Source organism: Sinocyclocheilus rhinocerous, unplaced genomic scaffold, assembly GCF_001515625.1.
Source record: "Sinocyclocheilus rhinocerous isolate Xijiao unplaced genomic scaffold, SAMN03320098_v1.1 scaffold493, whole genome shotgun sequence".
NCBI lineage: Eukaryota > Metazoa > Chordata > Actinopteri > Cypriniformes > Cyprinidae > Sinocyclocheilus > Sinocyclocheilus rhinocerous.
Window position 1 is genome coordinate 122,376 of NW_015626376.1, and position 12,935 is coordinate 135,310.

The 12,935-nt window shown below is 34.7% G+C and overlaps 2 protein-coding genes across 3 annotated transcripts in view; one reads left to right on the plus strand and one right to left on the minus strand.

The window, feature by feature from the left end:
- The window catches only part of fbxl17 (F-box and leucine-rich repeat protein 17), a 104,688-nt gene extending 94,991 nt beyond the window's left edge, over positions 1 to 9,697 (minus strand). For both annotated transcript variants that reach the window (XM_016517682.1, XM_016517690.1), the window contains exons 1-4: positions 9,585 to 9,697; positions 6,703 to 7,388; positions 4,181 to 4,303; positions 2,060 to 2,317 (exon numbers count right to left, since the gene is read on the minus strand). In XM_016517682.1, coding sequence (XP_016373168.1) covers positions 2,060 to 2,317; positions 4,181 to 4,303; positions 6,703 to 7,368 — 1,047 coding nt within the window. In that variant the 5' untranslated portion in view covers positions 7,369 to 7,388; positions 9,585 to 9,697. The remainder of the gene's footprint in view (positions 1 to 2,059; positions 2,318 to 4,180; positions 4,304 to 6,702; positions 7,389 to 9,584) is intronic.
- Positions 9,698 to 11,171: 1,474 nt separating this feature from the next.
- Positions 11,172 to 12,935, plus strand: part of prxl2c (peroxiredoxin like 2C) — a 5,042-nt gene continuing 3,278 nt past the window's right edge. Inside the window, exons 1-3 of the mRNA XM_016517966.1 lie at positions 11,172 to 11,558; positions 12,431 to 12,499; positions 12,637 to 12,690. Coding sequence (XP_016373452.1) covers positions 11,385 to 11,558; positions 12,431 to 12,499; positions 12,637 to 12,690 — 297 coding nt within the window. The 5' untranslated portion in view covers positions 11,172 to 11,384. The remainder of the gene's footprint in view (positions 11,559 to 12,430; positions 12,500 to 12,636; positions 12,691 to 12,935) is intronic.

Sequence of the window (12,935 nt, forward strand, 5' to 3'; positions counted from 1 at the left end):
ATAATTTTGACCCATACAATGTATTGTTGGCTATTGCTACAAATATACCCCAGCGACTTAACACTGCTTTTGTGCTCCAGGCTCACAAATATTATGTAAACAGAAACTTTTATTTTGGATTCGATTAATCACAATTAATCGTTTGACAGCACTAATTTTAAGTTAACATTTTAATAACTTAGCAACACATTGGTATGTTGATGGTTCTCTTACACCTTTGCCAAAGTCAAATTCAAGCATTTTTGCAGTGCATTTTCATGCAACTAACAGTTGTGTTAAATTACATATTAGCATAAATACATATTCTTCTCCACATTAAATCAGATGATGCATATGCAGATCTGCACAGTTTTGTTCAGATATATTTTTTTTAATATACATTATGCAATATTAATTACTAATTATATAATACAGTAAACATAATTGAACAGATTATTCTGTATTCTATTGTAAGTATTCTGTAATTACAGCCAAGCTATATAAAGCCCAAGCATCCTATCCATATATTATCCTGTTATCTAAAACACACACTGTTTAGTCCGAGAGTGAATTATTATGAAAGCAGTGCAATTACAATTTCAAGCAGTTTCAAGCACTTTAGCAAAAATTCAAGCACTTTTCAAACCTTGAATATATGGAAATGCAAGCATCTTCAAGAATTTCCAGCACCGTATGAACCCTGGTCAGTTAATAATTACATGCAGGTAAACAAATAAAATATTAATTTTGAGTGTTTTCTTGTTTTTATTTGTAAAATATTTTATTTTTAAAATTGTATTTTTATTTTAAATATTTTATTATTTTATTTTCCATTTTAAATATTTTCAAAAATATTTTTTACTCTTATTTAAAATAATTTTAGTTTACATTCATTTTGCAAATATTTTTACATTTAATTTTTTTATTATAAAATATTATGGTGTTTATTTTATTTTTAAATCATTTTAAAAATCTGTTAAATAAATAAAATTAATTACAATTTTACATATATATATATTTTTTTTTAATTTAATTAATAACTTTAATTTTTATATATATTTTTTCTTTATTTTACAGTTATGACATTGAATTAAATGACACATACCATGATGTGATATTTAGTCATAAAGCAAAAAACTTGAAATGTCGCATAAAACATGGAAAGAAGCAGTGCTTTAATCACAAATGTGTTCAGGAGAACAAAATCTTCACTTCCTAAGAAAAAGCATCATAATATAATACAATAAAATAATTAAAAGTTGCTGCAACCAAGAAAGCATGTGACTCTTTTCCCCACATTTTAAGACTTAATTTGCATCTTGGAGTTTCCATCTAGTGTTTTTATCGCAATATCCCAAAATTTGTCAAAAGACGTTAAGATGTCCGCATCAAAAGAAATTTACAAAAGTGATTATATGTCCATAGAAAGCACATTGAATGCAAGTAAAGTGTCTACTTTTAAGTTTCAAATAAGGTTTTGGAGAATAAAATGTCAAAATGTGGTTGAAATAATGTTACGTTGTGATTCAGTGTAACACTTATAGTTATGTAAAAATTCAAACAACATGCTTATTCTGATGTGTACACATTAAAATATATAAAAGAATAAGGAAGCATATTAAATTTGATTGTGTTTTAAATTTTCTTACTGACCAATGGGCAAAACCTAGGATAGAGGCACATTTTAAAAATATAAAATTACCACTAATTAGTATTTGGGGTGAAAGTAATTAGTCTTTTAATATGTCATAAATTGATTTTTGTTGTAAATATGCCTGACAAGATTGTTACACTGAATGACATTTTAGTGGCTCTCTTCTGTAAATCAGGGGGAAATGTATGATATTTATTTTTTGCTCGGAAAAACAAAAACAAAATTGCAATTAAATTAAACAGAAAATTTTGTAATTTTTGGGGGGAAAACAACAACAGTTTAAAGCAGTTTTACACTTATTTTTTTTATGCTTAAACCCTTTTTCGTCTTTGACCCATTTACATACGTGGATGGAAACACTGATGATGACTCGTAAGCACACACGTTTATCACATGCATCCATCAAGTGAGTTTGGAACAGCTCACCAGTTTGAGAGCGTGGTCCGTGAGTTTGTCCTGGTTGCCGGCGTGCACTTTCTGCAGGAGCGGGCAGTGGATGGCCACGGTGCACAGAGACACGTCGCTGAGCTGCTTACAGCGGTACGCCGTGTATTTGATCAGACCGGGACAGTTAGACGCCAGGGAGCAAACGCCGTGATCCTGAACATTACGGCAGTCGGAGATGTTGATCTCAGTGACGTTCTGCCTCCGGGACGCGATCTTCACCAGCAGATCGTCTTTAACCTGCGCTCACACAGACAACACATCAATCTCACGTTAATATTATTAGATACTAATTAATCCCACCGGTCACAATAGTGAGCGTAAAGACGGTTTGCATTTATAAAGCTCTAAAAATTGACTGTCTGGTGTTTTAGTGCATTTTCTGCAAATATGAAGGGTCTCAATTAAATATGTGCAGTTTCACGTGTTTAGTGCAAATTGTTACATGACCAGAGCAGTTTATTATGGATGCATCAAAGCTTCAAAACAAAAGGATAGCAATGTGTGTTAAAGATTTTTGGTACATGTTATCTTTAAGGTGTCTAGTATTAATATATGAATTCACATATATTTAGTTTTGTTGAGTGTGGACATAGAATGAGTACACATGTTAATATAATAATAACAGTAGTATACCTATTCAGTGTTGTATAAGGGGTTTTTATGTATAATAGTAAGCATAGAATGTGATGAAACAGTTTACAATGGGTTAATAACTGGGCTGAGATATATAAGAATTTTTATGAATGCAGAAATAATTTAATTTCAGTATACACATTATTGTGACCAACCATAAAACACACACTTTTCCATAAAAATTAAATAAAAACAACAATTATTGATTATTTCAAGGGGTTACTGATGACACATCATTTTTATATTTTCATGTCTGAGAAAAATTAGGGATTAAACATATTTGAAATAGCTTTTAATTTCTCATTTTAATTTTAGTTCACGTTTTAGTCATTTTGTGATTGTGATGTTTAGTGATTTTTGCTTTTGTCATTTTTATACATTTCTATTCAGCTTTAGTTTATATTTCAGTTTTAGCAATATTAATACCTGCACTTAAATTTCAGTTAGCTGCCAAGGAAACATTAGTAATTTTTTTTTTTTTTTTAGCTAATATTTATATTTTATTTTAGCTTTATTTTAATTAAAATCTGAAAATTATTTTATTAGTTTTAGCAAATAACTTAAAAAAAAAAAAATTTGCTGCCATTATACAAATGCATTAAAATCCAACAAAGCTTTCAGCTATAGTTCATAAAAAAAATAAAAAATAAAAATAAAAACATGCACAAGAAAAGCTATTTGGTAAATATTTATTAGGGCTGCATGACTTGGAGGGAAAAAATAGAATTGTGATTTTTCTGATAAAAAAAAAATATTTTAATTAAAATCAGAAAATTATTTTATTAGTTTTAGCAAATAATTTAAAACTTAAAAAAAAACAAAAAAATTGCTGCCATTATACAAATGCATAAAAATCCAACAAAGCTTTCAGCTATAGTTCATAAAAATAAAAAAAAATAAAAAATAAAAACATGCACAAGAAAAGCTATTTGGTAAATATTTATTAGGGCTGCATGACTTGGAGGGAAAAAATAGAATTGTGATTTTTCTGATAAAAAAAAAATTTTTTTAATTTTTTTTTATAATCCAGGTTTGCGATACTTGTTTGTAAGGCTGCACAATTCGGCCAAAATTATAATTATTTCTTATAATAATATCTAAATAAACAAAAAAATTACTATTGTAATATATTTCAGTGTAAAATACAAACTAATTGAGTATTCAAGAAATATAATACTAATACAAATAATAATTTTATTTTACATTACAACTGTAAAATCACCATTCTAATATTTCTTTTTCAAATATTAAACCACTGAACTTTTATTTTGACTGAAAACTGCAGGAAGCCCATGAAACGTTGTTTGTTTTTTGGGTAAGTGCTTCTTTCATTAGCAGTTTGGGAACATGGTTGGTACACGATTTTGCTTTTCTTTTGATGATCTTGATCTTGCAGCCCTAACAGTCATGCACAAAATAATTCTATAACTAAAGTAGTTTTATAGATGAATTGGAATGAGCACAAACCTGCTGGAGGCCGCTGAGATCGATCTGTTTCCAGAACTGGAAGTCTAAGCAGAGATCGCGCCAGTATTTACAGACCAGAGACGCGCCCAGACATCTCTCCTTCACCGACAGGTGAGAAAACACCTGAGAGCACATTACACACGAGTTAATCGACTGTTCATCACTTCAAACACAGTGTCATTTTAACTGAACAATATTTAAAATCAGTATTTAAGCTGCAGGTTTGAAGCAGATCATGCTGCGCATTACTTTTGTGCAATAAACAGTTTTGGTCTTGTGTTGGTCACCAATTGATATCCAGTGATGTTCAAACCATTGGCTTCCCCAGCTGAAGAATTGCAAACATTGTTTGTATTATAAGTTTTACGAAACTTAATATGCAAACCGTGCATTATCTTATTGAACAGGCACTCATTTGCATACATTTCCAGAATATAAATCAGATAAAGTCAGGTTCAAAATTCTCATTTGATGTTGTTGTCATATCAGAGTTAAAAGTTTGTGCAGAGGGGATTTTGGATTTCTCTTTTTATCACTCCATGAATCAGAAAATACAGAAAACAAACACATTTTTATTTTTCACCATGTTTTTTTTTTTTTAAAGGAGTAAAATGTTGCATAAAGCAGTGTGAATGAAATACAGACAAACCTTCAGAATACAGAGAGGAATAAAACTGGGGTGTTTGTGAGAGAAAAAACTCTTTAAAGATATGGATTGAGATTGGAATCCACATACGCAAATAGATAATAGAAGTGCAATAAAATAAACACTTAAATGTGTGTTTTGGAGGTTTTTGTTCCACTAGTCCAAATCAACATTGCAAGCCAAGCAACCCAAAAACTCAAAATTGACCAATGAATGAAAAAACAAAATGTTTTGCTAGTAATGTAAAAACATCATAAGCAATCCAAACCACTCCAGTCCATCAGATAACGTCTTGAGATGCCAGAAGCTGTGTGTTTGTAAGAAACAAATCCATCAGGATGTTTGTAAATAAAACACCATAGAGTCCATAATAACGCTTCCTCCAGTGAAAAAGTGAATTATGCGTTATTATGGATTATGGACTCTATGGTGTTTTAGTTAGAAACGTGTTAATGCTGGATTAGTTTCAGCTTTTGTCTTCTCCAGATGTTAACTGATGGACTGGAGTGCTGTGGATTACTTGTGGATTATTGTGATGTTTTTATCAGCTGTTTGGACTCTCATTCTGACGGCACCCATTCATAAAACACTTTGTGAAATACTCTTAGAGCGAACATTTAGGAGTCCGAAATTTAGGACTGACACGCACATTATTTTAAAAATTTTATCTTAAATCGGCGAGTTATGAGCTACTTTTAGCCTTAAAGGGTTAGTTCACCCTAAATGATAATCCTGTCATTAATTACTCACCCTCATGTCGTTTCAAACCCGTAAAACCTTCGTTCATCTTCAGAACACAGATTAAGATATTTCTGATGAAATCCGAGAGCTCTCTGACCCTCCATAGACAGCAATGCAACTGAAATGTTCCCAGGTCCAGAAAGAAAGTAAGGCTCAACTTCAGTTTTGCGAAGCTACGAGAATACTTTTTGTGTGCAAAGAAAACAAAAATAACGACTTTATTCAACAATTCTCCTCCCCCGAGTTACGTCTTCTGCCATTTTGGAGAGTACCCCAGAACGTAATCGGCATTGTTTACGCTTAGGTTAAATCGTGCGTATGCATTGTGATATTTTCTTTGCGCACAAAAAGTATTCTCATAGCTTCGCAAAATTGAAGTTGAGTCACTGATGTCACATGCACTGTTTCACTGATGTTCTTGCTACGTTTCTGGGAACATTTCAGTTGTGTTGCTGTCTATGGAGGGTCTGAGAGCTCTCGGATTTAATCAAAAATATCTTAATTTGTGTTGTGAAGATGAACGAAGGTCTTATGGGTTTGGAACGACATGAGGGTGAGTAATTAATGACAGGATTATCATTTTGGGGTGAACTGTCCCTTTTGTGAATACGGGCCCTGATGAAGAAACAAACTCATCCTAATCTTGGATGGCCGGATGGTGAGCACATATGTGACCCTGGAGCACAAAAGCAGTCTTAAGTCGCTGGGGTATATTTGTAGCAATAGCCAACAATACATTGTATGGGTCAAAATTATACATTTCTTTTATGCCAAAAATCATTAGGATATTAAGTAAAGATCATGTTCCATGAAGATATTTTGTACATTTCCTACCGTAAATATATCAAAACTTAATTTTTGATTAGTAATATGCATTGCTAAGAACTTCATTTGAACAACTTTAAAGATGATTTTCTCAATATTTTGACTTTTTTGCACCCTCAGATTCCAGATTTTCAAATAGTTGTATCTCGGACAAATATTGTCCTATCCTAACAAAGCATACATCAATGGATAGCTTATTCACTCAGCTTTATTCAGATGATGTATAAATCTCAATTTCACAAAACTGACCCTTATGACTGGTTTTGTGCTCCAGGGTCACATTTTCATTTAAGTACTCCGTTAAACAGACCTTGAGCAGTATAGAGGAGGGCAGCTGGTTAATGTCTGTATTTTCAGCGCTCTTCGTCTCCTCCGAGCTCTCGTTTTGAGACGGTTGACAGCAGCAGGAGGAGGAGGAAGAAGTCGAGGCGCTGCCTGCATCTGTATGTCGCCCCACGCCGGAGCCGTCCTCCTCCGAAGGAGAGGAAGAAGAGGAGGATGAAGGCAGCGAAGGGAGGAGGCACCGGCCGTCTCCTCGCTCCTCTCCGTTCTCCATGGCCTCCTGGAAGGCACAGCGAGGCTGCTTGCGGGGAGTACACCGCTGCAGCTCAGCACATTTACGCTTGCACACCATTTCCGAATAGTCGGGGACGACGGCACAGAACAGCGCCGGGGGCCCGATCAGCTTGGAGAGCAGACTCCGACCCTGGCCCTCCCAAACGGCCAGCTCTCCCGGAGAGAGGAGGAACCTGGCGCACTCCTCGGGCGAGTTCAGCGGAACGCAGCGCTCGGCAACTTTGGACACCGCCGCGCTCTCGAAGGGCCAATCGTCCTCGACGCTCCCGCTGGTGCCGTGCACGATGAAGCACAGCATACAGGGACCCTGAAGGAAGCAGTTCCTCCTCTTCTTCTTCTTGCGCAGCTTCCGTGACTTCTTCTTCAGGTCGTAACCATTTTTTGAGAGAAGATGGCCCATATAGATGATTCACGGTGACTCTGGGGAACGAGAGAGCAACAAAGGAAAATTACAAACAGAAAATGAGACCATATACAAGCATATTTACAAGTTTTCACTGCATTTTTGTTATATAAAACAAATCAAATAGCAGCGGCTTTAACAGTAAAAGATCTGGTACTATCGCAACATGACATGCGGACAAAAATATGTGACCCTGGAGCACAAAAGCAGTCTTAAGTTGCTGGGGTATATTTGTAGCAATAACCAAAAATACATTGTATGGGTCAAAATTATACATTTTTCTTTTATGCCAAAAATCATTAGGATATTAAGTAAAGATCATGTTCCATGAAGATATTTTGTAAATTTCCTACCGTAAATATATCAATAGCCAACAATACATTGTATGGGTCAAAATTATAGATTTTTCTTTTATGCCAAAAATCATTAGGATATTAAGTAAAGATCATGTTCCATGAAGATATTTTGTAAATTTCCTATCGTAAATATATCGAAACTTAATTTTTGATTAGTAATATGCATTGCTAAGAACTTCATTTGAACAACTTTAAAGATGATTTTCTCAATATTTAGATTTTTTTTTTTGCACCCTCAGATTCCAGATTTTAAAATAGTTGTATCTCAGCCAAATATTGTCCTTCAAATCCATGGAAAGCTTATTTATTCATCTTTCAGATGATGTATAAATCTCAATTTCAAAAAAATGGGACCTTTATGACTGGTTTTGTGCTCCAAAGTCACATATATTTATCGTTGCCTAGAATTAAGAATTTGTTCCCACAACTTATTAATTTGCTCTCCCGTTATAGTAAATCATGGCTAGGTTGCACTAATTTGATTTATTTAAAACATAGCCATGATTTATTAGAACAAGGGAACAAATTAGTATGACGTGGCCTCAATTTATTAAAATGAGTGAACAAATTAGTACAAACGAGGGAATTAGCTAGTACAACACAACCTAAATTTACTAAAATATTTAGTATAATGTCACTGCAATTTATTAAAAGTACAACATGGCCATAATAAGTGAGGGAACAACTTTGTACAACATAAAATATTTAAAAACTTTTCTATAACGTTTAACGTTCAGAAGCACTATAAGTGTTCATAGGTTTTTTACATTTAAAACATTGATCAGCACAACATGTCAACTTCTGACTCAATCATCCAGTGGAGTGAGTTTGGGGCGGGGCTATCTGTTTGAGTGACCAATGGCAGACAGGAGGCGTGTTTGGGAAACATGTTCAGCAACAGTCATTATTTTTGCATATCTGATGACAGAAATGACAGACGATATATCTAGGGTATTACTATGTCATATAGGCTAAGTATTCATATTATATGTAGGTAGTGCTGATAGTATTTGTTTCTTATCTCTGTTTTGTTTGGTTCTGGTTTATCGTTTGTGTTGTTGTTTTGAAAATCAAATAAAAAGGAAATTCCAAAAAAAAGAGAGATAAAAGAAATGACAGAAGATATCTACAGACCCATCAGCTTCATTATTGCTCCTAAATGAGTGACATTTACTGCAAAAACAGACTGAAGAATCGTCTTTTGCTCTGAACAATAAATACGCACTAAAAATTAGATTTTGACTCCGTTACACAAAACCATATCAAAGTATATTTATGGCTGTTGCGTTGTGGTTTAATTACTCCAGGTGTCTCAAAATCATTCTGACAGACCAAAAATTATAAACACATTCTTCAGATGTTAAACTAACTAGACACTTGATCCAGTGGTAACAACGTAACACACAGAAGTCTTACTAATTATTTTATATACTGCACCAATACTGAATGTCCATCTACTAAGTTAACAAATATAACCATATAAATACCATGAACATGTAATCCATTCGTACTATGGTCTATATACAGTATCTATACCATAACTGAGCCATGGTATAACCTTCACAGTACTTTTTGCATGGATAATGAGTATTTAGAACAGCAGGGCTGCATTATATATGTCTCAGATATCATGTATAATGTGTGAGTGATGCTCTGTGCTGCTGTTATGTCTCAGTAGGAACCGTATAAACATTCACAAACACTGCTGTCACTGTTTACACACGCTGGCCGCTCGTCGCTGAGTGTTGTTGTTGTTGTGTTTCATTGAGTGATAGCGGCGAACGACGCCATTAAACTCCCTCGTGAGAAAAGAAGCAACAGCCAATATCTGTCATAATAAAACCTGCCAATCCTCACCAGCTCACGCGGCCCTCGGCACCTCCTTCCCGCGCTCTCATCATCCGCGCGAAACAGAAACAGAAGCGAACGCTCGCTGTGTCAACCTGCTACAAATGTATCAAAACACTTCCGGATTTCAAATAACAGAGGAAATCCCGCCCACGGCTCCATATGAGAGCGGGCGCTCATTGGCCAGATTATCTGTCTGTGAGGACACGATGGCCAATCATTTGTGATTTAAAGGGAACTCTTTAAATACGGCTATAGCGTTTGTAAACACGCTTAATGCATAAATACTTGCACTGTAACAGAGCGGACTCTAAATCTTACGTTACTTTGTTAATCATCAACACTTAAGAATTCTGAAAGCGGTTTTGTTTTGGACACCGGCAAACTTTCGCAAACGAGTGTTTATGAATCTGTCCAAATCATCTACACGCCTTCCAGGCAAAAAAACAAAAAAAAACACGCGTTTGCAGCGTCGTGAGTTAAGACTCGTTTTAGCGAGACGGTTCTGATGATTCATTCCAATGAAGCGCGATACAGTGTGCATGAAGAATAATATTAATTGTTCCCAATATTGTTATCACCTCGCAGTTGTACTTGTGAAAAAGCCATCGTTAGGCTACGAGTCAAGTCAGAATTACTTCTATAGTGCTTTTTTCTTGTGCGTTCAGCGAGTCGGTTCGAATGATTCAGTTCAATGAATCATGATCCAATTATTTTATGACGTCACTCAAACATAAAGATAACATTTTCTTCTGTTACAGGTGTAATACTTTTAATTATTCAGAATATTGTTACGACCTCACAGTTTTACTTGTGGAAAAAGTCACTATTTACAAGTAAAGTAAATTTTTTGAATGGTGCTCTCTTTTCCTTTTTTATTTATTGAACAGTAGCATTAAAGCAAAAAGCAGTACATTTACACAGAGACGAGAAAGAAACGAAAGGGGGAAAAATACAAAAAATATATACATAGAGACAGACAGACCTATATCGACAGGCTAACAAAAACAAAGTAAAAAAAACGTACATCTCAAAAATACACAACGGTTGAATAACATAAGAGATACAGTTATTATTGCTTTTGGGTTAATAGTATTTTTAATAGTTTCCATATATAAATCAACTTATATGTTTAAAGAAAGGTTTGGAGAAAGGAATGGCGCTTTCTTGTCCGTTCGTTTTAGCGAGTCGGTTCGAATGATTCATTCCAATGAACCACGATACAGTTCTTTTCAGACGTCGCTCAAACATAAAGACAAAATTGTATAATGTTAGCAGTGTCAGTAATAATAAGCTTAATTAGTTCCCATTATTGTTACCACCTCGCAACTATACTTGTGGAAAAAGTCATCAGCTGCCTAAAAGTCAACTCAAGTTTGCTTGTATAGCGCTTTTGTGTGTGTGTGCGGTGAGTCGGTTCGTATGATTCATTCATTCCATTAAACCGCGAAACAATTGTCATTATCCAGGAATAGCCTGATAATAATTATTATTACCACCTGGCAGTTTTACTTGTGAAAAATCACGAGTCAAAAGTCAGAATTGTTTAAATAGCGTTTTTCTTGTGCGTTCATTTGAACGAATCGGTTCGGATGATTCATTCCAATGAACCGCGACATAATTCTTTTTAAACGACACTCATAATAAATATGACTATTTGTCATAACTAGTGTCCAGGGATAATATTATCACCTATTCCCAAGCAGAAATAAAGCCATAAATCCCTGTATATGGGCGGGTTTGTCCGTGATCCAGCAGGAATGGGTGTATAAACTTCCTAAAATAACTCGGCTTGGAGAAGTGAACGCAATGGCTGCGGTGATAACACGACAGATCGTTCGCTCCGTTCAGGAGCTCAAACGCGCTTCACACGATCTCTGCATCTCTGATCTCAACGACTGTCTGATATTTGATCGGCACGGGGTTTGCAAACCCTTCAACAGTTTGTTTCAACACAACAAAGCCATCATTATTTTCGTGAGGGTAAGAGTCATGTTGCATCCCGAGACAGTTCTAGATCATCTGGCTTGACTTTGCATGCCATAACATTTGCTTTTTCTTTATATTATGTGATGTAATATGTTGTTTTCCGTATGTGATCTGTCTTCTCCAAGTTTGTGATCATCGTGCATGATTTTACCTTATCTACAAAGTATCAAAAAGGTTTAGAGCAGCACTATGTAACTTTTTTTCTGTGTTCAAAATTTGCTAAATTTATATAATGAGCGAGTACATCATGCATTCATCTTCCAAACCGCGTTTCTGTCATATTCTGAATCACTCCGGTACACTTATAATGAGTGCTTATATTCGGACTATTGTAGCCTGGTCACCGCTGCGGAGTAACACATACCTGCGTGAATCGCCATAGACATACACTTAGAGAAGTAGATCCGGTTGGAATGTTCTTCCGCGGTATGTGTGCAGTTCTGTTTATTAACCGCTAGAGCGCCAAAAGTTACATAGTGCTGCTTTAAAAAAAAAAAAAAGAGAGAGAGATTCTGTGACCTTTTTATATCTAATTCTAAATGATTTTTAATTTAATTATGTTTGCATTTAGTGTTTGGCTAGTTATGCTTTTCTTGTACACTGCAAGAAATATTCTTCAAACAAGGCTATATTATGTCTATTCCAGATAATATTGTTTTCTCTTTTTATACTTATTTTTTATTTCATTCTCTTCCTATTCTATCTATAGCACACCTGTACATACCATTTATTCTTTGTGGTTTATTTCTATTTATGCATGTGTATTTTCTTTACATCTTGTTGTCTGTGTGTTGTTGTCTCTGTGTACTGGAAGCTAAAAACAATACTTTGCAATAAAGCTCTTTCTGACTTCTAATATTTTACAGAACTTCTTGTGCTACACATGCAAAGAATATGTGGAGGATTTGGGCAAAATACCTCAGCAAATGTTGCAGGTGAAAGGATGATTTTAGGAAAATGCTGTTTTGTCAGTAATGTAATATTTGGTTGAATATATTAATATGAAGTCAGAATATGTTCAATGTATGTGAAAAAAGGAACAACGTATTTTTTCCTTCTCTCACAAATGTAGGAATCGAATGTCAGATTAGTAGTGATTGGACAGTCATCATGGTGTCATATAGAGGTAGGATGGGTTTATTAATATACAGTTAAAATATGAAAAGGGGTCATATGATGCGATCTTCAAGTTTTCCTTTCTCTTTGGAGTGTTACAAGCTGATTGTGAATAGATAAGATCCCTGAAGTTGCAAAGACTAAAGTCTCAAAACCAAAGAGATATTCTTTATCAAAGTTAAGACTCTGCCACGCCCCCCTAAAACGGCTCGTTCTAACACGCCCCCACATATCTACCTCACTATGTGAAAATAT